General features: G+C 35.0%; 3 protein-coding genes across 6 annotated transcripts; 1 reads left to right on the top strand and 2 right to left on the bottom strand.

Moving 5' to 3' along the window:
- The first annotated feature begins 1841 nt into the window (after positions 1–1841).
- LOC125864695 (calcium-dependent protein kinase 4) lies at positions 1842–9152 on the top strand. 4 transcript variants are annotated; one of them, XM_049544729.1, is made up of 9 exons: positions 1842–1987; positions 2140–2976; positions 3403–3546; positions 3626–3778; positions 4193–4308; positions 4441–4608; positions 5066–5290; positions 6415–6558; positions 8830–9152. In XM_049544729.1, exons 2-8 carry the CDS (start codon positions 2232–2234, stop codon positions 6535–6537), a joined length of 1674 nt encoding a protein of 557 aa, XP_049400686.1. In that variant the 5' UTR covers positions 1842–1987; positions 2140–2231; the 3' UTR covers positions 6538–6558; positions 8830–9152. The 4 variants fall into 4 exon arrangements, with proteins under 4 accessions (XP_049400686.1, XP_049400687.1, XP_049400684.1 ...); XM_049544730.1 differs by having other exon boundaries at positions 8823–9152; XM_049544727.1 differs by having other exon boundaries at positions 6415–6562.
- A 161-nt stretch (positions 9153–9313) lies between these two features.
- Positions 9314–12971, bottom strand: LOC125865326 (uncharacterized). The gene is made up of 5 exons (XM_049545529.1): positions 12704–12971; positions 11739–12181; positions 11306–11515; positions 9810–10010; positions 9314–9572 (listed from the first exon to the last, which is right to left on the bottom strand). Exons 1-5 carry the CDS (start codon positions 12921–12923, stop codon positions 9531–9533), a joined length of 1116 nt encoding a protein of 371 aa, XP_049401486.1. The 5' UTR covers positions 12924–12971; the 3' UTR covers positions 9314–9530.
- A 510-nt stretch (positions 12972–13481) lies between these two features.
- Positions 13482–23863, bottom strand: LOC125865225 (damage-control phosphatase At2g17340-like). Its single transcript, XM_049545433.1, has 13 exons — positions 23508–23863; positions 23149–23214; positions 19976–20042; positions 19802–19870; positions 19353–19493; positions 16761–16889; positions 16557–16643; positions 15809–15883; positions 15656–15733; positions 15168–15245; positions 14155–14217; positions 13711–13936; positions 13482–13662 (listed from the first exon to the last, which is right to left on the bottom strand). Exons 1-12 carry the CDS (start codon positions 23675–23677, stop codon positions 13856–13858), a joined length of 1104 nt encoding a protein of 367 aa, XP_049401390.1. The 5' UTR covers positions 23678–23863; the 3' UTR covers positions 13482–13662; positions 13711–13855.
- Between the last annotated feature and the right edge of the window lie 1197 nt (positions 23864–25060).

Genomic DNA, 25060 nt, shown 5'->3' with positions numbered 1-25060 from the left:
TTATTTTCTTGTGTAATATTTTTAAAAATAAGTATTCACTTCAATTTGCCACTTAATATGCTAAGAAAAGATAACTTTTTTTATATTTTACCCACAAAATTAATTACTTCTATAATTTTTTAAGATTGCAACTATACATTAATTAATACTCTCTATGTCCACTTTTAATTATATTGCGTTTTTTAAAAGTCAATTTAACTAATTTTTAAAATTAAATTATATTACATTAATTCGATATTTTAAACAAAAAATTTAGATATTCAAAAATCATACGAAAAATATTATAAATTCCAATTTTTTGCATATCAGTATGATGGAAAAATACATCGTAAAATATTAGTCAAATTTATTATCGTTTGACTATAAAAAAAGAAACTATGACAATTAAAAGTGAACGAATGTAGTATAAATATTTTGATAAAATATTAATTATTATTTTTTAAAAGTCGTGCCACATAAAATATACACGTACCTACCAAAGGCACGTGGCTTTATGATATTTCGAGGCATTGCCATATTTGGACTGCTTTAACATACTGGAGTGGTATTTTTAATTAAATCAAATATTCATAGCATGTGTGTGTGTTCCCTCCCTTCGATTTTATGTATTTTAATTAGTAATTTGATTTTATGAACATAAAAATGTATTTTTTTTTATAATGAATTAGTACTAATAGTTTGTTTGACTATTTTTTTTAAAAAATATTTATTTTAGAAAGTTTGAGATATTTGATCAAATTTTGTTCTTTGAAAATTTGTACTTTTTGCATAACAACAAAAGTTGAAGCATGTAATTTCTCCTACAAAAATACTTTTCAAAAGTTTGACCAAGAACTTTTTTTTGGTTCTACATTCATAAAAATATCTTTTAAATTAATCAGCTAAATGTAAATTATTATTCTCTAACTTTTTTGCTTTTTAAAAGCTTGATAAAATATGGTTTGAATATAAAAAAAGTTGCTTTATTTTAATCACATTGGAGAGAAAATATGTTCATTTATCTGAATAAAGATTGTGCTGAAGTGATGAGTAGTGCTTCATCTTTAATGTTCTTTTCTAATATGAAACTTTTCGATTTGAATGTAGACCCAACACGAGACTTCTTGGCGCTTTGCTTACTACTCTCTTCATATCATATTAGTTAATCATTCTTCATTTTACACAATATTTAAAAAATTATAAATAAAATGATCAATATTATTAATTTACCTTTATCCATATTGATGGACATCAAAATAATTTATGAAAAATATGCTTAATGGCATATGACATGAATGGATAAAATAAATACTCCTTCCATTCACTTGTACGTGTCATTTATTTCTACAATAGATTTTCATTTTTACTTGTCACTTTTGACATATAAGAAAAAATAATTAACTTTTTTGATATTTTACCCTTAACATTAAATACTATTTTCTATATCATTTTCAAAATCCAATACTAAACATTAATTAGTAGGGACAATGTAATACCTAAATCTATAATTATTTTTTAATAAATATGTCAAGTCAAATAATGATAAATAAAAATAAACTGATGGAGTAAAACATAATTAATGAACTCTTGAAAAAAGAAACTTTTAGAAATTCCAAATTTATTTAAGCTTTCAAAGAGTACTTATTAATTATAAGAATAAAATGAGATTTTTTTAGTTACTAATATTATTTTGATTTAGTAAGTAAATATGATACATATTTTTAGTAAAATGATCAATTAATAATATAAATTTCTTTCTAATCGCAGTATATTATCTTAATTTAGTAAGTAAAATAGGATTATCGCATATTTTTAGTAAGGTGACAAACTAATACGACCATTTAATTGAAGCTGACCATTGTTGGAGTTGAACCTCCATTTATTCTTTTTCTCCTCTTTCCTTTCTTCTTCCTCCTCCTCATCTAGAGGAAAAATTGCTCTATTCCTCCTTTTTTCTTTCAGATCTATCCTTCTTCTTCGCTTAATCTCCATTTCCTATTCCTCCTCTGTAAGTTCTTGTTTTTATTTTCATGTATTTGATCCAATATTCATCAAGCAAAGTTCCATATTGATCTGTTTCCAATACGTTCTATCTTCTTCATTTCAGCTTCTTTACAAATTCTGTGAATTACCCAGTATTTTTTTTGTTGTTTTTTTCAGTTTGTTGAAGAAAAAAAAATTGTGAATGACGAAGGTGTTATTGATTCTGACATTGCCGAGCTGAGGGGTTGTTGTGATTTTGTGTTTGTTTGATGGGCAATACATGCCGTGGATCTATTGGAGGAAAAACTTTTCAGGGCTACACTCAGCCTGAAGATAGTTCCTGCTCCACCAATCATAACCCTTCTTCCGGCAATTCTTATTCTTCTTCTGACAATTTTTCTCCCACCAGTAACGCTCAACAGAATAGCAATCACAAGAAGGAGCATTCTTTGTCTCTTGTAAGTCCCAGAAAAGCTAGCATGAATCGTTCCGGGAGTAATCAGGCTTATTATGTAATGGGTCATAAGACCCTGAATATTCGCGATCTTTACACTTTGGGAAGGAAATTAGGACAAGGGCAGTTTGGGACTACTTATTTATGCACAGAGAATTCTACCGGTGCTGAGTATGCCTGTAAATCAATCTCGAAGAGGAAGTTGATTTCGAAGGAGGATATTGAAGATGTTAGAAGGGAAATTCAGATAATGCATCATTTGGCTGGTCATAGGAATATTGTTACTATTAAAGGGGCTTATGAGGATCCTTTATATGTTCATATTGTCATGGAGATATGTAGTGGTGGTGAGTTGTTCGATCGGATCATACAACGAGGACATTACAGTGAGAGAAAGGCAGCTGAATTGACTAAAATTATTGTTGGGGTTGTGGAGGCGTGTCATTCTCTTGGTGTTATGCATAGAGATCTCAAACCTGAGAATTTCTTGTTGGTTAATAAGGATAATGATTTCTCTCTCAAGGCCATTGATTTTGGACTCTCTGTTTTCTTCAAGCCAGGTAAATGATGTTTCAGCTTACCTTTCTGGTCTTAATTGCTTTTGTTGGGATGTTTATCATTCCTGTGTTAGAGAATACAGCTTTGTTTGGTTTTTTTAATGAATTGATGCTTCTCTTTTCACCTATGCAATGCTTTGTTATCAAACCTGTGTTTTATTTCCTCAAGAATAGTTTTTGCATGCTTGGATTAATGCCTCTCTGTTGAGATATTCACGGCTGTATTTTCCACTGAGATAGTTTCTAAGTTGATGCTGGAATCATTACTAAAGTGCATTCTTGGAGATGCTTATATATATCCCTAACTTGTCACATTTGGGAGATCAGTAAATATTGGTTTCTGAGATTCTGATTTAGTAGGGACAGTCAGCCGATCATTTCCTTATATTGTAATGTTGGTTGATTGGTATTCGTTGTTTGCTCTTGCAGGACAAATATTCACAGATGTTGTTGGTAGTCCATATTATGTGGCTCCTGAGGTGCTTTTGAAGCATTATGGTCCTGAAGCTGATGTGTGGACAGCAGGAGTCATACTCTACATACTGCTAAGTGGTGTGCCACCATTTTGGGCTGGTATATCCTCTAGTAATCTTAAAGGGTATGTTCTCAGCTTTCTATGCATCTCCATAAACTCACAATCTGAATTCTACAGAAACACAGCAGGGAATATTTGATGCAGTTCTGAAAGGTCACATTGATTTTGACTCAGATCCTTGGCCATTGATATCTGAGAGTGCAAAAGATCTTATCCGGAAGATGTTGTGCATGCAGCCCTCGGAGCGGTTAACTGCTCATGAAGTATTGTGTATGTTTATCTAATTACCTTATTATGTGAAAACAACCTTTTATTTGTCTATCAAGGGAATATTTTTGTTTTAGCTTCATTTATTCTCCTTGTTGAGGATAATCTGGCTGGTCTTGCTTGATGTATCAGTGGAGAAAGCAGATTTGTAATGTTGTCCTGAAACTTTATTTGTTCTTTTCATTGGTGATGAATCTGGGGATTCTTTTTTTTTATGGTTACACAATCAAGAGGCAGATTTTGTAACGATGTTATGCTTTGTCAAAGTTGAATTATTATGTAACAGTTTTTGTCCATCATGACTGGAAAGGTGTCGATTTGCACTGTTTAAAGTGTATCAAATTGCATCTGTGTAGTATACATGTGCCTACATCAATGAACTAAGGTTCATATTACAATATCCTCTAAATTCTGCAGGTCATCCTTGGATTTGCGAAAATGGTGTCGCTCCTGATAGAGCACTGGATCCTGCAGTACTTTCTCGCCTAAAACAGTTCTCTGCTATGAACAAGTTAAAAAAGATGGCTTTGCGGGTATGTGTTCAAATCTTGTTATGAATTTATGCGTCAAGAAATACTGTAAAACTCAGGTTCTTCCATGTCAAATCAAACCAATGTAGTAATACTTTTGACAAACTTTATTGTGTTTCCTCTGGGTTCTTCCAGGTGATTGCTGAAAGCTTGTCTGAAGAAGAGATTGCTGGTCTGAGAGAGATGTTTAAGGCCATGGATACTGACAGTAGTGGTGCAATTACATTTGATGAACTAAAAGCAGGGTTGAGAAAATATGGCTCTACGTTAAAGGATACGGAGATACGGGAACTTATGGATGCGGTAAGGCATTCTTTATTGCAAAGTGATTAAAATATGTTTCCAACATCTTCCTCAATTCACTAATGACGAGACTATCTACTAAGGAAGTTTAGAATCTTCATCTCTGTAGAATTGCACAAGTTAATGATGGTAAATTCTATCTGTTTGGAAAGAGGAGAGTTGAATTGGAATTTCGGCTCTCTCCCGTGTTAAATTAATTGAGTACTTTTGTAGCTTCTGAAGCTCATTTGCAAGTTGCTCAGCTTTTCTTTTGTGTGTTACAAGTCCTTGAAAGTTGAGGAAATTGTTCGGGCTTAAACTCTGACTTGGAATCACTTTATCTCTTGTTTTGGTCCACATGATATCTCTGTTGATCTTTCTAGATTCCCTCAACTACAAACATGTGTTTCTATGATGTTCATGCAAAGCTCCTTTTAAACTCTTTAAGGCGATTGATGTAGCTAACTCACAATTTCAGGCTGATGTGGACAATAGTGGAACTATTGACTATGGAGAATTCATTGCGGCAACTGTTCATCTTAATAAATTGGAGCGCGAGGAACATCTCATGGCCGCATTTCAATATTTTGACAAGGATGGAAGTGGTTACATAACGGTTGATGAGGTCCAGCAAGCTTGTATAGAGCATAACATGACAGATGTTTACTTTGAGGATATTATAAGAGAAGTCGATCAGGATAATGTAAGTCCACTGTTTAAGAACATAAATTGGTCTTTTAGGTACTAAATATGAAATTGAAGTTCTTTACTAGTTTACCAAACATCTCTGTTTATTCACCATGTTTGGAGTTTTGGACGCACTCAGATTCTTTTCAAGAGTATCTTTGAAGATTATGTTATAGTTTATTTGGTCTGATTGCCTAAGCTAATTATCTCAGCCTCACATTTTCTAGTCACACTTGTGGAATAATAATTGTGCAAGGATTATAGGATTCATTAAAGTGAATGGAAAATGTAACTTATGCTCATAGATCCAAGTGTTTATAAAGGAATAGTAAGAAGATAAAGTACTAAATTATGTAGTACAAAACTTAGAGACATCTCTAAGTATTTCAAATCATGTAAAGTATTTCTTGAGTATGAGCCTGCTTTGATCAAACTTTTCTAAAATCTGCTTATTTTTAGTCAATAAGTGTTTTTTGAGAAGTATTTTGGAACTGTAGTAGTTAGTGTTTGGCCAAATCATTTGAGAAGTGCTGTTAAATATTAGAAAAGTTGTTTTGAGTATGGTCAATCCTTTCAAAAAGTGCTTTTAAGTGTCGGTACTTTATTATTATTTGAGACTTTGAGTAAGTTTTTCAATTTGCTTAATTGAAGTCATTTGGTGTGAGATTTGCATAAAGAAAGAGTTGGGAAGAAAATGGCAAAAATCCACGGTGAAGAAGGAGAAGGGGACAACAGTTTAATAGTTGATTTCCTTTTAAAACTTAATAAGGGATAGTTTCGTAAATAAAAAATATTGATAAGGATATGCAGCTTCTTCCCTACCTCAGGAGAACTGATTTTGCTGTTGTTTAAAAGCACATTCCATTTTGCCCAAACACCTAATCTCCATCAAAAGTTATTTTAGCTTCCCAAATGTTTGGCACAAACTCACATCCTCATCAGTTTAGTAGATTTTATGCCTCCATGCAGGCAAAACCCAATAATATAATTCATTAGAGTTTGTGCCTAAATCTGCCCACCATGTAGGCAATATTACCTTTGAAAAATCTCTGTGATTATATGCATATAATGGTTCGTTTTATTTTTATATTTGTTGCTTGTCACATATACTAATCTGTTTCCCGGTGCACTTCTTTCCAGGATGGACGAATTGATTATGGAGAATTTGTTGCTATGATGCAAAAAGGAAATCCGTGTATAGGGAGACGAACAATGCGAAATAGTCTGAATTTGAGCATGAGAGATGCACCGGGAGCTCAGTAGCTTCTCAGACAGACATCTCTAGTAGGTACATTCCTGCCTCCCTTTTTTCTTTCAAAGTAATCCTTTTAGTGGAAATGCATCAGTTTTGCACTTTTACTGCTTGCATTGTGTTTGGTGTACTTATGAAAAATCTTAAAACATTCTTTTCTACTAAAAAATGAATTGGAAAGGTGTGTATCCATTCTACATTTAGAGTTCTTTAACTTTTGGACTTCGAGTCTTTTAAGATTTTTTTCCTATTCAGTTCTATGGTTATGCACTCACTTAGTCACTTGTGCTGTCCTACATAAAATTGTAAAATGATTGGGCTGATTTTTGGAGTCGAGACCTGGAAGAAGAAGCATTAGTGAGAGTTTCTTAGTGACAATTGATTGGCAATGTACAAGAGGGGTTGGTTTTACACTATTTGCAATGGCTCTCATATTGAGAAATTCTGTCTAGTGGCATTTGATCATAAAGTTCCTTGACAACTGCATTAATGATTCGACCTTGTTTTTACCATTGGCAGTGGTGCATATTGTGTCTGTTTTGTTATTTCTGTCAGCCTTGCACCTCCTTTGAGTAATGCTTGAGTCGCAACATCAAGGTCTGATATAAGAGTTACTGGGACAAGGTTTGCCAACTATCTTGTACGGTTATTCACTATATTGTAGTGGAAGTTGCTAAGAAAATTTGATTGAACCTTTGAAGTTCAGTGAGGTGTATGTGTTAATCTGGTGTGCTCTCTTACGAGATTATAATGTTCAGTATCCCAATTTGGATATTCGATTGAAGTGACCATGATGTTGATCAGTATTGTTAGACCTATGGTTTTGTTTAGTTGACTTGAAACGATAACATGTGGAGCTCACAATTGGATGGGGAGAGGAAGGGGTTTGGGAAATGGGTGGGAAATCAGCTAAAGGGGATTCTGTACAGGGCTGTATCTAGCCGATGATGCTCTTTTTGAGGGCAGAGAACAAAATGACATGGTTCAGGTCAAGAATCATGCAATATGAAATGCATGAATTAAAGGAAGATACAGTGAGGATGGAATTTTAGGCTTGACATTGGCTTACTTTTTTCATCTTAGGCAAGACTACCCCAAAATATGTTGTGATGTATCAGGAGCTTAACCGCATTTTGGGACTGGCTCAGTCTTGTAGGTGGCTTCAGTTGATGTGGAAAAGAACAGTTATCCCATTTCAAGAGAGTGAAGGAAGAGTGAGAACTTTTCCATCAATCAACTATAGTTCAATCTTAAACTAGTTGGGGTAGGCTATATGGATTCTCTCTGTCGATCTTCTATATTCACGCTCTTATCAGAATAGAAAAATCTATTGGGTTTTCTCACAGTAGATGATTATTTGAAATGCTGTCTTGCATCATCCCGATTTGCAACTCAACATGCTTGGTGGAGCATTCATGAGGTATGAATGAAAATTTGGGACACCCAGGTGGTACAGAGTTTATATTGGGGAAGGCATCACAAAACTTGGTGGTTTGGTGAACAGACTATGTTTGATCTTGAAGATCTGCTCGTGAATATGCTATCAAAATGTATGATGGTATGTAGTAGTAACATGTTGTAAATTGATTTTGATGTAACTGTGAAGGTCCTTTGATGGATTCATTGGAACAAAAAGTAAAATAGTTGGATCATATAGTTGGAAAGAAAAGGGCTACGACAGAGGAGCAGAAACTATCATACTTTTTGGTTAGGAAAATAGTTGGATCATAAGTTGGAAAGAAAAGGGCTATGACAGAGGAGCAGAAGCTATCATACTTTTTGGTTAAGAAAATAGTTGGAAAGAAAAGTGCTAATGATGCATAGGAGCAGAAGCTATCATATTTTTTGGTTTTGAGTCTGAACAGAGGGGTAGCGCGGGGTTATATCGAGCTAAGAGGTTAGAGAGTTGGGAAGTAGAGTTATGAATTCGGTAGAAATTCATGCTTTGCTTTTAAGTGGATGCAGAAAATTGGTGTTTTGAGAAATATTTTCTTAGCCAGCTTCCAAAAAAGATTGAAAGATTAACGAGATTGATAGGTTTACAAGTTTCAATGAGAGCAAAGTTTCATGCATTTCTTTGAGTCCTAATTGAGTTGTTGAGATCCAAAGTTCATTTGCTAATTTCTCTTTACAAGAAGCGATGAACCATTATCTCCTTTATGAAACTTACATAATCCTAACTTTCTGAGCTCTCCTAAAAGAAAATCACATTAATAACTGTTTTGGGTTCTACTAAAGAAGATTGGCATTGATCATGTGTTCTGCTAAAGAAGTTTCTAAGTTTGGCACTGGCTAGTTTGCAGGTTGTACAGAAAAGAGGCCAGGGCAATAGACTTTCATCCAGTAACATCCAGTACCTTCGAGTTTGCGTAGAAGAGGATGAGTGAAAGACCCTATCGGACAGCTCTATGCTTCCACGATTTGTTGTGAGCTTTTTATTTAGTTCTTAGTGTTGAAAGTGTTCCAACTAATGTGTTCAAATTAGTTGTGTTCTTTAGTTGAGGCTTTCGTTCTTGTTTCAAATTGTTAAATTAAGTTGTTTTATCTTATAATGTCTTATTCCATGAATGATTCTTCGCCTTTTCTACTCATGATAATTTATGCTATTTATTTTAATGCTTGTTTATAGTAATATTGTAATGTTTTACTTTAATGGAAGTTTTTTTTTTTTTTAAATTTCTCCCAATATCAATCATTTGGTACAAGGAACTAAGAGAAGTCATTAGCAGATAATGGTTATTAGTTATTACAACTATACCTCAATCCCAATCAAGTTGAGATCGGTTATATGAATTCACACTAATCGTTTCTCACTCCACTTAAGCTTATATCAACCAATATCATTTATCTCAGACCATTATTACACAGAATTGTTGCCACTTGTGAATAAACCAATGTTGAATATACAATTATATACTTTCTGTCCATTAATTTAAATCTGGGAAAGGGAAATTGAACAGTTGTCTTCCTACTGCTCTGGCCATATGTTGTAGGTAATTGTGCCCTATTGTGCTGGTGCTGCACTTTCACATGCTATAGCAATTTCCTGAAGAATAATCAAACAGTGTCACAATAAGTAGGTGCTTGGAAACTGTGATCCATTTAAAAATTGGATAGTTGATACCCTCTCCATTTCAATTTGTTTGTCTGATTTTGACTTGATACAAAGTTTAATAAGGTATATAGATGATATGGAAGCAGCAAAAGCTTGAAAACAGAATGACAATAAATAATAAACAAAAAAGTTCCCTTCTTGGGAGAAACAATTAAGAGAACTACTTACCTTTAACTTCCCATTATCAGAAAATATGCATTTGGATGTCATGGCACGTCCTTGTTCGAACAGCCACCCAACTTCACAGCATGTTTCGCCACCTTCAATGTCTTTCAAACAACACCAGAGTTGTCTTGGGAGCACAACAAGGTCTAATTCATCTCTTACAGTCTTCCTGGTGCTGCCATCGACAAGCTCTTGAATAACTTTCTGGAAGTGTAATTCAGAACTCCCCATTACTTATTCCTTCTGATGCTGACATGCTAAAAATTCTTTATCGCTGATTTAACCAGAGACATAGCAAGCAATAAAAAAACTACAATTTTGAAAACGTATAAGCTGAAAAGTGAAGTCAGTAAGATAGTGTTTGGTGCACTATTCTATTTGTCAATCTAATTTAGTTTTTAACTACTCTGCCATCAAGTCAACAGTTTGAATCCTTGTTGATTATGGTGTGAAGGCTTTTATTGCCTGACCAAGAAAAGAACATCTAACATGATTAAAATGGAAATTTCACTGAATTATTAAGGAACCCTTATAAGGTCCCATTATCATCATCAGTTCAGCAAGAGTACAACCACTAAAGTAGACAACTATTTCTGTCTACGCTAGCCTTTAAGATACTATTTCTGTCTATGTGCGCTTCCCAAATGTATAGAAAGGTAAGCAAGAATCAATATTGAAGATACCTTCTGCCGAGTGTGTTGAAATGATCTGGACACTAACACACCACTACTCAATTTGTTTTCACATTCACTATCAGTTAATCACTTTTGGTTTACAAGACATTTGGCTTTGGTTTGAAAGAAACCAGATTTCTTCCTAAACTAAAACAAGATAGCAGAAAGTGGCAAATGAGCAACTAAAAGAACCTTTAGCACTTTGTTTGTTGATCTAGAAATAAGGTGAAGCGTCTGGTTTCTATGTTCAAATTTCGAAGTTCTACCCATCCCAGGTTATCTTTGGATGCAATCAACGTATGAGATTATGGTTGTCAGCTACTGGGGTAGGAAGTCAAAGCAAATGGCTGAACGTATGGTAAAATTCTCAAAGCACAATTCTGAAAACACTTCTAAACTTGCAGTCAAGGCACTTAAATGTGAAAATATATAATTATGCTCCAAATGAAGTTGTTGAAGCTGCACTAAAAACAAGGTGAGAAAGGAAAAACCTACAATTACAATGATCACATAGGATATTCAGTGCTCTGGACTATGTGTTATGTAATGTTAGTCAGCCCTGCAAGTCACAAGTAGAAAGCCTGCTTCAACTTGATAGTAGCAGGATGATAGTGGAGAGACATAATATAATTAAGTAATTAGAAGTGAATACTCTAGCTACTTAAGCTTTTAGATAAGATGGTCACACAATTTAACATGCTTTAGAGCCAGGCAAGATGTCATGTGTTCAAATCTCACCACCACCCAAATAGCAAATAGTATTGTACATGTTTACTTTTAGTGAGATGTCGCACAGTTCAGTGGAAAGGGTCATTTAGTGCTTACTTCTGGAGCATTGTTGAAACTGGAGATGGCATGCTTACCCTCCCAAACACCAATGACTTCAGCAGGGTCCAATGCTTTGGTAGAAGCAAATGCAGAATCTTGCATTGCACACCCACCAAGCTGATCCCCGTTTCGAAATGGCCCATACCAATGCTCACAAAACACCTTAATGTTTTGCAATACCAACTTAGAATCTTGAAGGCGCACAAACTGAATCAGAGGTGACAAATGGGCAGATTGAATTAAATTTGGGCAGGTAAAACAATAAAGGATTGATTTCTCATATGGACACTCAACTAATAGTTGTTATCACAGAAAGTCAACTCTCGTCTTGATACCAATTTGCTTCAAGAAAGAAAGTAACTTTTCTGAGATTACAACTATTACTTGAGTGACCATTTGATCAATCAATAAAAACGGCATGACCTCTAACCTGAACAATCCGCACCCTCGACTCCTTGTCCCGAGGATCAATCAAACAATGCTCCAATTCCCATGACAAATAAGGAGCTGTATTATAATTTCCATCATGATTATTGGACCAGGCAGCCACATAACAACCGGTGGATTGATACACAAAGGCAGAAACATTGGCATCAGAAATATTCCTCTCGTCGATGCTATACCTAGTTGCAGCATCAGCTTCACAGCCAACAGTAGGAAGGAGCCGAATGAACTTGTACATGAAAGAGAAGGCATCATCATCATGAGCAAGAGTAGGACATTGAGTTTGCCAATCGAATACTTTCACCTCCCACTCCCTGTAAGCTCCAGGGACTACAGACTCCGGTAGTTCAATCGGCTCACCTTGCTTGCTAAAATCTGCTCCAAACCCATCCCATTCACCGGACACATTTTTCGCAAACTCAGCCCATCCTTTCAAATTGATATTTTCAGAGTCCATACAAGCAAAAAAGAACGAAAATTTACTCAAAATTAGCACATGAAACTATATTTTCACCAGCCCTTTAAAAATTGAACAAATATGTAACTCAAATTTACTTATGAAAAAACTTATCAAAATATCTTTCACTAAGACATTCTTTTTGTTTGATAAGTTATATTGTATATAATAAAGAAAAATAAAATTTTAAGAATTAAGAGGGATTGGGTTTTAACATGCTTTTTAGGATAGTTTGAAAATTTTACAATCAGACATAGCGAAAGTTAATGAAATCCTCCCTTCATCACTATTACAACAGTTTCTGAAATTCACTCTATACCACAATTGCTTTGTATGTATCTATTGCTATATCAATGATACAACCCCTGTTGCCACATCTGGTAATTATCCGAACTATTGTTATGTTTGGTAATTAAGTCTCAATCTATCACTATATTCTGTAAATTTTTGGGGACGAAACCCAAATTTATTGATTTCTGAATTTTTGTGCTTACCTTTAAAGGAATTTGTAGTTGATTGGAGTTGGGAAGCTGAGTTCTCCGTTGTCTTTGGTGCCAAGGCGGGTATGGAGATGCTTCTCTTCGAAGTCGTAGTAATAGTGGTATAATTTTCAAGTTTGAATTGTTGGGAAAAGTTTGATATTTTATTGTTAGTGAAAGATGAATGGAAGAAGGTGCGAATGCTCACATGGGCAGAAGCAGACAGAGCAGCCATCGATGATGATACAGTGAGCCGTGCAAACGGTTTTGGCCTAACACTAGTTTTCTTATCTCTTTACTTTTTTCTATTTCACTCCAACTTTTGTAAGACTCATTTTTAGAGAATTTTTTTATTCTCATTAGTTTAAACTCGAGACCCTTTTGATATCACAATCACCGTTATTCATTATGGTCCCAAAACATATAATTTAAGGAGAAAGAATATTCCATTTTACCACACCCTAGCACTTTATGTTACTAATAAACTTGCTACTTTCGACCCACAAATTAGGAATTCTCTATTTTTTTGGGGTAATTTGTTAATAGAGGTAACAAAATAACAACGCATAATGCTATTAGAAGGAATATACTTTTGAAAAGCAAGGAAGATTATAAGTGAAGACATCCTTAGTATGAAAATTATGATTTATCAACTAATTTACCACAATCATATATTCCCCTATTCATTATGAACTATTCTTATTTGCCTCGCAAATTAGTATGGGTAAAACAAGAGTATAGATCACATAAGACCTTTGGTTAAGCCTGAAAGAATCCATCCATCCAGTACATTGATCACGAATAGATGAGAATACTATTGATAAAACCTCTTCAATCGTAGCTAGCCAATATGTTTATTACAAGTGATTCCGAAAACTACAGGAGAAAAAAGAGGCATTTACTGCTGGAAAGATTACTGGGTAAGATCAAGCTGCAACTGCGATACCTGCATGGCCACACTACTGCAGATGCACCTAAGCACACAAATGCTTCATTGCATGGCCACACTACTGCAGAAGCACCTAACCACACATATGCTTCATTTGCAATCCAATCTTCAAGAAAAGTTGCAAATAATATCCAATATAATGATTTACCATAATCTTCAATTTGTTGGGTTTGTCTAAACTTCCAGAAAGAACTGATATAGTTGATAGCTAAACTATTTTAACTTGAAGCTTCATTAAATTTGAAGACACAATCATAAAGCCTTCCTCCAAGAAACTGAGCAACTTCCGGATGCTTTACCTGTGTTTGAGAAACAAAAAAAGCTTTTATAAAAAGGTAAAATAATAATAACAAAAGAGCAAAACTTTGTATTAAAAGGGGAAAAGGCCCTGAATATAGGAGAGTTTTTAACTTTCTTTTCATCCTTCCTTTGGTACCATCAGCAAGACATAAAGAGTGAAGGAGGGAGAAGTGGGGGTTGGCTTATATGGTTGTAAATGAAAGCATGAAGGTATTACCATTCCAATCTTGAGGGAATCACATTTGAATCGAGCATACAAGTTTGTCTCTATTCCGCGGCCCTGCAATGAATTCAAAGAGAAGCTAAAAGTTGAGAGATACTGGAAATTTACAATCATTTAAAATATGGGGAGTGACGCGCTCCATGAAGATATAGCTATTTTTTTGCATAGGATTTTTTTTGTTTAAATCATAACCCCTTTAGATTAAATTCTATTCTTATATTTTTATCAGGAATAAAGTGTTTAATTGTTCCCAAGACTATAGCTTGTTTAGGATTTCCTGATCTACAAAAACCTATTTGGGAAATTATAAAAGTAAAGAAAACCCATCGCTGTTCACGTCCTATAGGCAGCTTACAACCAACTTCATTGAGGAGTTTAAGGCTTTGAGCTTTGCCGATTAGGGTCTTTCCAAATCTTGCTTTACACCCACATTGGCATTATTGCTATCCCTAGACTTCTAAATGTAACACTGCCCCTAAGAACATAGCTATTGACACGTAAAAAAAAAGGAGACATAGCTGTTCACATCCAAAGAGGCAGGCAAATTAATTGTGACGCTGACGCTTGCCATATGCTTTCTACATCTTACCTTATTCCCCTCATTTAATCAATTGATACAGTTCACTTATATAACTCATCTCCCATTTAAGGACAATTATAAAGAAGAAAACAAAGGGTAGGAGTATACATAACACCCATAAGACAAGGTACAAATGAACCAAGTTACCTAGCAAAGTTATGCTGTTTGAACTCTACAAAAATGCTGCTGAACCCATGTCGGATCCTCCAAAAACTGCACTACTTTTGGAGGATCCAACGTGCACCCGACGGCATTTTTAAAGAGTCTGAGCAATGTAGGAACAAAGTACAACTCCCAAGCAGGGGAACACCCCTTGCAATAAAGCTTTTTAGAGGTCAACAACAAGAAATAATCACTAAATTTTAATATGTCACGCCACAGGGCCAGGGGAGATAACAGTCTCCACCAATAACTGCAAAAGCCTTACCATGCCTTCTAAAATGACGAAGTCAGCATCACTTGCCAAGTATGCCAGCTCCTGAGATACAGTTGTAAGATCAATAACCTGCAACGACATGCATAAATGCATTCAGTAAATAAACCTGACAGCTGGACCAGTCCGAAATTGCCTTGTCAACCACTCAACCTGACATTCATGCAACTCATCACATGCCTAATAGCCCAGCCAAGCCAAGCTGGAGAGTAAGCTGAAGGGTAGGTGCATACTAAATTTAGGTTGGGTGAGAACCAAAATAGTTAGCCCTGAATTCTTCTCGCTTGCTTAAAAGTAGGAATTCTCAATAATTTAAGACAAAATGTATAATTACGGGCTAAGCAATAGCATGCATGAAATTAGGAGATTGATTGTAAGCCGAGAGGAAATCTAAATGTAGAGAATACGTTTCCCATCCTCTCCTTGGAGGGTGTGGGAGGAAGTGCAGTATGCAAATGAAGCTAAAAACAACTGCCACTTACCGGCAAATCGTTACCAGAATTGGCAACTAAAAGATTGGATGTGTCAACACCTATGAGCTTCCCATGCTCATCTTTCAACTGTTATAACCAAAACATGTTAATACCAAACAAAAGCTGAGAGCCCCACAAGTTGAAACATAAGATGTCTATTACCTTAGAAATAATCTCTACTAACTCGGGGTAAGTAACATCATTGATAGAAGGTAAGTCATTAGCAGCTAAAACAACCTGGCCAAAGAAAGCAGTAGTTAAATGAGATATGGAAACAGGAAAAACAGTGTTACCAGAAATGCATATACTACTGATAAGAGCTAAAAATAGCTTTCAAATATCAGCTAATCAATGTGGCAGCCAATTTGATGCAATTCATACTATCATCATGCTGACATATACGAAACATGTAACTTATTCGCTGGACTTCATACCTATTAAACTAGGGGTTTTGAGGTCCTATGCTTTATTCGCTTCAGGGGATTGATGAAATAGAAACACGACAAGAATGATGATATTTACTATACCAAAAGTGCTGCAACTATGGTTTAGCCATAAAAGCAATACAAAATCCCCACTCGAGTGTAATGTTTTACTGGAAATAAACCATTTTCATTAATATCCTGATGTTGCAAAAAGAACCAAAAGAGCAGTAAATGAGAATAAAATTACAGTCTCAGAAGAGGCAGTCAAAATCCTCTCACAGTGATGTATACTACTTATTGAATTTGTGTGCACTCGTAAAAACCCACAAACCAAGCATATCAAAATACACATAATGGTGTTTCATTCAATGCAATGAAATCAAAGAACAGTCCAGTCATTGGTGACATATAATTTGAATTCAGTTTACTAAACACAAACACTTCCACAATCTGTGCATAAAAGGAGCAGGGACTCCAAAACATACCTGTGTTCCATGACGAAGTAATTCTCTAGCAAGTGGCAAAATACCCAAAATAACATCTGCACCAGAATTATCAACAAAGATTACAGCATGTATAAGAGTAAGGATGTCAGTGAAGGAACAGACATCAAATGTACTGGGTACTTGTCAAAGAAAATCATAAAACTTGGAAGTCCAAATGACGACGAAATATGATCAAATAGTCACCTTTTTCCATGTTTTTTTGCTCCATTTTGTAATGAAAATGTCCAAATCATCTATAACCCAGGGTCGAGGGACAAGGTTTTGGCAACTAGCTAGAAAGGACATACCATCCTCTGAAAACAGCTCTGCAAGCTTCAAGAGAGGTTAAAGAAAGTAGACATTAATTACATGATCTTGAAACTTTGAATCACTTTAAATTTGCTGGCTGTGCAGGGCAAAAGATTAAGATATCAAATAAACTCTGGAAGGTTTCAGCTAGTTAGAGTCAGAACAGGTTCCAACAAGATGCTCTGAGATATCATCTTTTATGCAATTTACGGAGCTCTCCCTATTGAAATGTGCATGCTGTGATATGTTACAAGGACTCAGGTGTGCATGTCAAACAGGAATTCGTATATAGGCATGTTTGATTTCTAGCGGTTTTATGTATCTGTAAAGATCTTTACTGGGAATCTATATTCATGTAACACCCGTTTGACATGAGTAGCTTTAGACAAATGAACAGTTTAACTTTAGACATAGGTATTCTGCAATAAGTTTCTCAGAGCAAACATTCCAAATCATGAATCTAAACCATCTGAACTGGCTGATGTACTGGTAATTTTGAGCCTCATTGTATTACTACCAATGACTAAGCACTCGAAAAGATTTCTCTGCTAATTCCCAGTTGATTTGCATCTTTCATAAAGCTTTTAAGCTGGGAAATACTCCTGATAATAGTCCTGGGAGATTGTAGAGTCCTAAATATTGGAGAGACAGTGCAAAATGTGATTTTTTTAACTATTAGTCTTAAGCACAAGAAGTCAGGAACCACAAGGCAGACAATAATTTTTGGATCCTGGGAGTACGACCAGGCAATACGACTTTTTGTTTGTCTGATACTCCAAACTCATAATCCCAAAGAAGGTTACAAGGGTGTCGTTGCAGATACCAATCTTCTCGTAATCCTGTGAATAAGAAGGTCCCCCTCTAAGTAGGATCAGTATTGGGTGCTGAGCTGCTGACTTTTTGGCGTAACAAACCCTTAAGCAAGAGCATATTACAGTAAATAGTATGTGAGGTTGCAGCATTTGAAGTAGATCATGAGTATTGTCAATGAATTGAATAAAGCAGCTGAAATCTGTCATCTAGAGTACAGAATGCACTTCTATTCAAGTTCCAAAGGTGGCACGAAAAGGGAAAAAAATAACTCAAGGAACCAACTGAGGAAATATGAACTTGAGCAACTTAACCTTCCACTAGAATTGAAAACCATCTATTTCTGTGGGTGTTTCTACTTTTGGTATATTTGTATGCATTTTTATTTTGCCCAAACATTAATAAAATTTATAACTTAATAAAAAAAATTCCACTGGAATTTCTAGTTAATTTGGGCATAGCATTGGATTTATATTGTCAAACTATATGATAAACCAAAGCAGTTTAGTTGCCATAACTTGACTTACTGTGGAATAAGATTATTGAATAATTTCATTCATATCTTTCTATGTCATGTACATGGCTTTATATATACATAAAAGATTGTGGAATAGAATCACCTAAATCTTTACATTAAGAGAAAGAATCAGAAATATGATATTCTAGATTACCACAATTATACTAAGATCTTAGAGGATCATATCTTGATATGAAGAATATCTTCTCATCTTAGAGGATCACATCTTTGATGACAAGAATATCTTCTTGGAAATNATATGAAGGGAAGAAAGTTACTTGGCATTTGGAATCTTTGGTGAGTTTCTGGATAAAAATGAGATTTGCAGATAACTTTGGGATATGAAGGACATCTTTAAGTATCAAGGATTTTCCAAGTGGTATGTCTCCTTGCCCAGCTACAGTAATAACTGAACCATCAGCTATAGTTATTTTTTTATAGCTAGGACAAGGGGAATACGATATGAAGAGATGAGAGAGACTAGTCATGTGATCAGTTGCCCCGGAATCAACCACCCACGTTGGAGAAAGTTTGTCTGAGACATTAGTAATAAAAGAGTAAGAAATACCTGTGAAGGCCAATGAACAACTACCTGTTGAAGCTGAATGTTGCAAATCTCCAATTGAAACTGTAGAGTTATTCTCTACGGTTGCAGAAACATTTTCAGAGACTGGAATATTTGCGGCAGTACCATTTTCAGACATGGTTTGGGTAGATAAAGATAGCAAAATGGGATTTTTCAAGATAGGATGAATAAAATTGGCCAGGAATAAGCCTAAAGCTCTGATACCATGTGGAATAAGATTATTGAATAATTTCATTCATATCTTTCTATGTCATGTACATGGCTTTATATATACATAAAAGATTGTGGAATAGAATCACCTAAATCTTTACATTAAGAGAAAGAATCAGAAATATGATATTCTAGATTACCACAATTATACTAAGATCTTAAAGGATCATATCTTGATATGAAGAATATCTTCTCATCTTAGAGGATCACATCTTTGATGACAAGAATATCTTCTTGGAAATCCTCCATCAGCCAACACTTACTCCCAGGGTAAATACACAATCCAAATGAAATAATACTTCAGAATATTAATGGACTTAATGCAGTGATTATGAAGAAGTCATGGATCAAAAGCATGGTTTACCTTTGCAGAACCAAGATCAAATATATTTCCTGCAAAAATTCCTCTGACCAAATTCTCTACACGCTTGGCTTCATCCTCAATAGCATCATTAAGACATACTACATCCTTAAATAAGGATATAGCCTTTGCATTTTCTTCATCCTAGCACATTTTAATACACCCAACAATGTTTTGAAGTTAAAACCAGATACTAATTTCTAATGTTGCAGGATAAGGAGCACAAAACAATTGATGATCTTGAAAGAAGTGGGATTGTTTATTTTGTAAGGTATGTCAACATCCACAAGCAGACACACAGAAGCATGTCTGCACAGCAGATGCACTGCCTATCTTTTTTCTTTTCTTTTTTAATTATGGTAATGTCTTTCCCTCAATTATTCTATTTCTTTGACCACTTGCTAACAGGAGAGCCAACTTGAGGAATTTATTATTGGAGAAATGATACTAACCTTGACCTTTTTAAATATATCTCTGAACCCCACTTCCCTAAGCACTTGCTCTCTAAGGCGACAAAGAAGCTAAAAGAAAACAAAGGAGAAAGTGCTTTAGCTTTTGAGCAACAACAAGAAGTTATCAGGAAACTTAAGAGTCAACAATTGATAGCTTAATATGGTTCAACTTACAATGCAATCAGGCGGCCCTCCATGACTTTCAGGATCTTTCTTTATATCCTCAAGTATTGCAGAATACCTATCCACCAAAAGAAGTACAGGTAAAAGTTGGAAACTATCATCAATTTTCAATTTGTAAATATAAACCTCAAACCTTCTGAAGTATACTGACACTTGCTCAAGGTATGGTTTATTCTTCATCATTTTGATGACAAGTCAAAACCACTTACAATTAGAAGTAACTAAGTAACTTGCACAATAATTTTTTTCTTTTATAAAGTAAATATCTTTTTTTGGATAAGTATTGATGAAATAAGTTATTTTATTGATTGGAAGAAGATGAAATAAGAACAGGTCCGAGTAATTCATAGTAAATTAAGAAGATTTATATAACCAACCCCAACTAGTTTGAGATTGAGTTATATTTGTTGATTGAAAAGGCAAATCTCGTATATAATACTTGGACTAATAGAGAATCTTGTACAAATGATTCTCTACTTGTAACATCCAATCATCTATTGCTAACTTGTGAATCATAGGGTACTCTAAAGAACGTACAATCGAGTGAAAAATCCCTCCCACACTTCCCGTGGCTAGAGTAAATTGCACACCTTTCTTTTGCACACTTCAAATGGTTGACCACATAATTGCTTTCATGTTTGTTTACCAGGACCAACTTAGTCCTGTTTTTTTTTTAATCAAGCAACTTAGTCCTACTATATCCTCCCACTTAACAAGCCCCACCTTGATTATGTTTCTTTTATCCAGGTTATTCATTCTGCTCTCATTTCATAAGAATAAGACATCCATAATTAACATTCACAATTCTCTCCCTCTCATCTGTCCTCTTCCTCTTCCTCGATTCTCATTTCCTTTGTTAGTGTTGTGGAAGGCGGGCTTGAGGGACTCTAAAACCCTATGGTTAGGTACAACACAAGATGGGCACTTAGCTTCATTTGGGCGGCACTCTTTAGTATATGCATCAAATTGCTGAAGCATGTGGCTCATTACACTAACAGAGTGAGTGCCTGCTATGTTGCTCCTTGCTCGGACTCTTCAAAAATGTCAATGGGTGCGTGTTGGATTCGACAAAAGTAGTGTATTTTTGGAGAATCCCACACGGGTGCAACATCAAGAGTGAAGAGTCCGCACAACTATAAACAGTAGATATAGTTAGTTAATCATTAATTAATCAAATTGAATGAGATGTTAGTACCTAAAAGTAGGAAATTAGGGATTTATTATACGGAAACTAGTATGGGAACCTATATTAGAAACTTCAAATACATCTTTGCATATCAATCAGAAACTTGAGTAATTTTTTAACTTGATTGACATCTTAACAGTCGTTCTTTTTGGTCAGTTCCTTTGTCTATATAATTTCACTTGTGTCTTCCTTGCATTACATTTGTTTTAATTTTTCTACTTACTCCCTTAATCACAAAAAACTTTTGCTTGGTACTTCTATGTGCTTTTTGCCTTTGATAACATTGCATTCAGGGGCGGACCCACGTGTTGTCCAAGGGGTTCACCCGAACCCCCTCAAAAAAAAATTACACTGTATATATAAGGTGAATTTTCTGGATTTATGTGGATATATATATTTTGAACCCCCTCAATGACAAGGTGAAGGAGATAGCCCAGTGGCAACTCCCTTCAAAGTTAAGCCTGACGTCCAGGGATCGAATCCTTGGGTTAGCGTTTTATTTTTTAGTTTTTTACTTTCAGTTTTTTTTTTTTTGTTCCAGTTCCGATTTTAATGTTTTTTTTTTTTAATAAAATGTGGTGTTAAACCCAAAAAATTCAAGGGTCCCAACTCCCATTCCTAAAAGCTAATAACTTTTTCACTTTTCAAATCCCTAAATCACTATCTTGTTCTTCCCCAACTCAAAACTCAAATATTAAAATCTCTCCCATAATATTCTATTGTTGATTGTTTCATACTTGAATCTCACATTCAATTCGAAATGAAAAATCAAAACTCATGCTTATTGCTTAAAATGTAAAAGCCCTTTTCTCTTCTTCTTCTTTTCTTTCAATTTTCAAGAAATTAAATGGTCTTTATTTTTTAAGGTTGGAGACTTGTAGTATCTCTGATTATCTAAAGTGGAGGCTCAAAGCTAAAATTAAAAGGGTTGATTGTTTATCTTTTCTCCAAGGTAAGCTTTTCTCTCAATTTTCTTGAAAAGTTCATCTTTCTTGATTGAATATTGACTATCTTCATTTTAAATTGTGAAATTATTTTGATTGTTTTTTTCTATTCTTTCTTTGATAGTCGTAACTAGATTGATGAACCATTTGAATTTTGATGGTAATATCTAATGTAATTTGTAAAAAGTTATCTTTAATGCCTTTAACAATTAACTATTTTGTATAGATTCATAGTCAATGGAAAAGTACTTTTTTAAAGTATCAAATTCAAGTTCTATTGCTCAGAATCAACCTAACGGGGAAGAAAATGCTAATTATTTGGAAGTACCATCACACTCTTCTCAAGAATTTGATTCAAGTTCTTTAAAGGCTGATCCAGGTGAAATAACTCAAATCTTGGAATTTCATCCAAATCACCGTGACGCTATTAGAAGAGCTTATCTCCAAAAAAAACCTTGTCAACCTCTATTAAGAGAGTTTCCACAAACAAACAATTTTGGAGATGTGCGTCGTTTTAATCATAAATAGTTTGATGAATTTCCTGATTGTACCTATAAACTATATACTACTACTTCCTTGAAATTTTATTTTGTTGGCTTATTTACACGTTTATACTTTTATTTTTCGAATCCCCTAAACAAAAATCCTGGGTCCGCCACTGACTGCATTAGCTGGAAGTTGCATTATCTAACATAAAATACCAAACTTGAAAAGTACCAAAAGAAAAAAGAAAAAAGGAAAGAAAATGTAATTACATAGTAAAAAGCCCGCCAACTGCTCCACACAGCCTTTTCAGCACATTGTACTTAAGGTGGGTTGTTGGATAAGAGATTCAAAGAATAGACTAAAAACAGCTGTCTTTCAGCACAATGTACCCACTACTACCATCCTCTAACAAACGGGATGAAAGAGATGAACTTGTTCTCTATTCAATTGACTATCCTACTCTCTGAAACGAGGGGTAACATGAAAACACACAATAGTATAGAAGGATACCTTCAGTTTCAAAAAAAAAAAAAGGTATAGAAGGATACCTCTGAGCAAACTTTTCAGCTCGAATAGGAGCATCTGGAACAGTGTCATCACTCTCAGCCCTCTTCCTGCATTAATTAACAAAAATCAAGAAATTCGATGGGTTAATCCAAAGAATGATCAAAACTCTGTACCACTCACAGATACTGTTTTTCCTATATTGTTTAATTATAATGCAGTAAAATCAGATATACGAATTATTTCGAGCAATAGTTAGCTTAACAAGGTGACTATTAAATCCAAAAGGTATGATCTACACATCATTTCTCGAATCTACAACTGGAGGTGGAAAACAAAATAGTGCCTTCTCATCCTGACAGTAAAAACGCACAAATCTAATTCGAACAGAAAAAAAAAATACCTAAACGAAGGGATGGAATTCATAAAGAGGTTGATCCAGGAAAGCTCGGTGGGGGTTGGTTTCTTGGGATTGTCGGAAGGGAACCTGTACGGGATCGTGCATGCTCGGTAATTCGATTCAATCGGTGTCGTCAGCAACGGGAAAGGCACCAGTTCGCCGGAGCTCTCCATATTTTGCTCCTTCTCTCGCCGCGCGTTTCAACTGGCTCAGTGATCCCGGATGTCACTCCTCCTTTATGCTTTCGTTGCAGTAGGCAAAAGGCAAAAAAAGAGTCCAATGAAGTGAAACTTGAAAGCTAAAATAACACACAGTGAGAGACTAGAGAATATTCTCTTTTTCTTCCTTTTTGGTAACCCCTCCCCCTCCCCAAAATATGAAAATCACTCTAGTCTATTTGGTGGATTTTTTTTTATGAAATCCTCAGTCGCTACCCTTTTGGTATCCTTCCCGTTTCTATGCAATAGCTCGCAAATCATATAGGAGAGTTAACCCACACTAGGCAAGCTCGGTGCGACGAGCTTGACCCAGAAGGCAAACCCTTGCTTTCGCTAGCAAGGGATTTTGAACTTGAGACCTCCAACGTGGAAATCCCAAGCTCAAACCATTGGNTTTTTTTTATGAAATCCGCGGTCGCTACCCTTTTGGTATCCTTCCCGTTTCTATGCAATAGCTCGCAAATCACATAGGAGAGTTAACCCACACTAGGCAAGCTCGGTGCGACGAGCTTGACCCAGAAGGCAAACCCTTGCTTTCGCTAGCAAGGGATTTTGAACTTGAGACCTCCAACGTGGAAATCCCAAGCTCAAACCATTGGACCACCCCGAAAGGTAAAAGTAAAATATTTACACTAGGTAGCCTATATTTGAGTTTGTTATTTGGTTTAGTGTATATTTGTGCATAAATATTTGTTATATACTATCACTTGCTTTTATATAAGGTTGATACATTATGTGTAATATTTTTCTCCAAGAATTATATTGTATATTGAGTTTTGTTGGACTGTATTTTTTAAAATTTCACAAAAAACAATTTAGAGAACATTCATTACTTCGATTAGAATAGTATGATAACTTGAATATTGCATTGAGGGTGACTCCACCAACCGACAAGCAACTTTTCTCTATGAGCATGAGTGCTTTTATTATGAATAAATTGATCAAGTTGTCATGGTTGATTCATACACACAATTTATTATCAACTTTGATCTAATATTAACCTGTCATTAGGGAAAATGTCTTGTTTTGCCCTTGATCTCTTAATCAATAGTTGAGATGTAAAATTGAGCTTTTTTTTTTGAAGAATTTGCCCTCATAGAGTCCACCTATTTCTTTGTTGGAACTTTCTTAGTAGTAATGGAAAATATAAGACAATTTGCTAACAATAAGGGTATGAACGACCAAAAGTATAACTGTGAGCAACATTGAGTAATTTTAGATAATATAGGGGCACATTTGGACCTTTGACAAAATAGAATCATAAGTTGATATGGTACTCAAAATGCACTTGCCATAAAACAAGTTATTGTGAAATACTATTTTCTGCGACTATGAGAA

The sequence above is a fragment of the Solanum stenotomum genome, chromosome 5 (assembly GCF_019186545.1).
Source record: "Solanum stenotomum isolate F172 chromosome 5, ASM1918654v1, whole genome shotgun sequence".
In the NCBI taxonomy this organism is placed as follows: domain Eukaryota; kingdom Viridiplantae; phylum Streptophyta; class Magnoliopsida; order Solanales; family Solanaceae; genus Solanum; species Solanum stenotomum.
Note: the sequence above shows the minus strand (reverse complement) of the source record. Positions and strands in the feature narration are given on the sequence as shown.

Coding starts and splice junctions, on each gene's coding strand:
- LOC125864695 (XM_049544729.1), top strand. CDS start 2,232: ATGGGCAATACATGCCGTGGATCTATTGGAGGAAAAACTTTTCAGGGC. Junction 2,977..3,402: donor CTCTGTTTTCTTCAAGCCAG/GTAAATGATGTT, acceptor TTGCTCTTGCAG/GACAAATATTCACAGATGTT. Junction 3,779..4,192: donor AACTGCTCATGAAGTATTGT/GTATGTTTATCT, acceptor TAAATTCTGCAG/GTCATCCTTGGATTTGCGAA.
- LOC125865225 (XM_049545433.1), bottom strand. CDS start 23,677: ATGGAGAGCTCCGGCGAACTGGTGCCTTTCCCGTTGCTGACGACACCG. Junction 16,890..19,352: donor TTGATCTTGGTTCTGCAAAG/GTAAACCATGCT, acceptor CCTCTCTTGAAG/CTTGCAGAGCTGTTTTCAGA. Junction 13,937..14,154: donor ATTCCCTCAAGATTGGAATG/GTAATACCTTCA, acceptor TCTCAAACACAG/GTAAAGCATCCGGAAGTTGC.
- LOC125865326 (XM_049545529.1), bottom strand. CDS start 12,923: ATGGCTGCTCTGTCTGCTTCTGCCCATGTGAGCATTCGCACCTTCTTC. Junction 11,516..11,738: donor CGAGGGTGCGGATTGTTCAG/GTTAGAGGTCAT, acceptor CCTCTGATTCAG/TTTGTGCGCCTTCAAGATTC. Junction 9,573..9,809: donor CTGATAATGGGAAGTTAAAG/GTAAGTAGTTCT, acceptor ATTATTCTTCAG/GAAATTGCTATAGCATGTGA.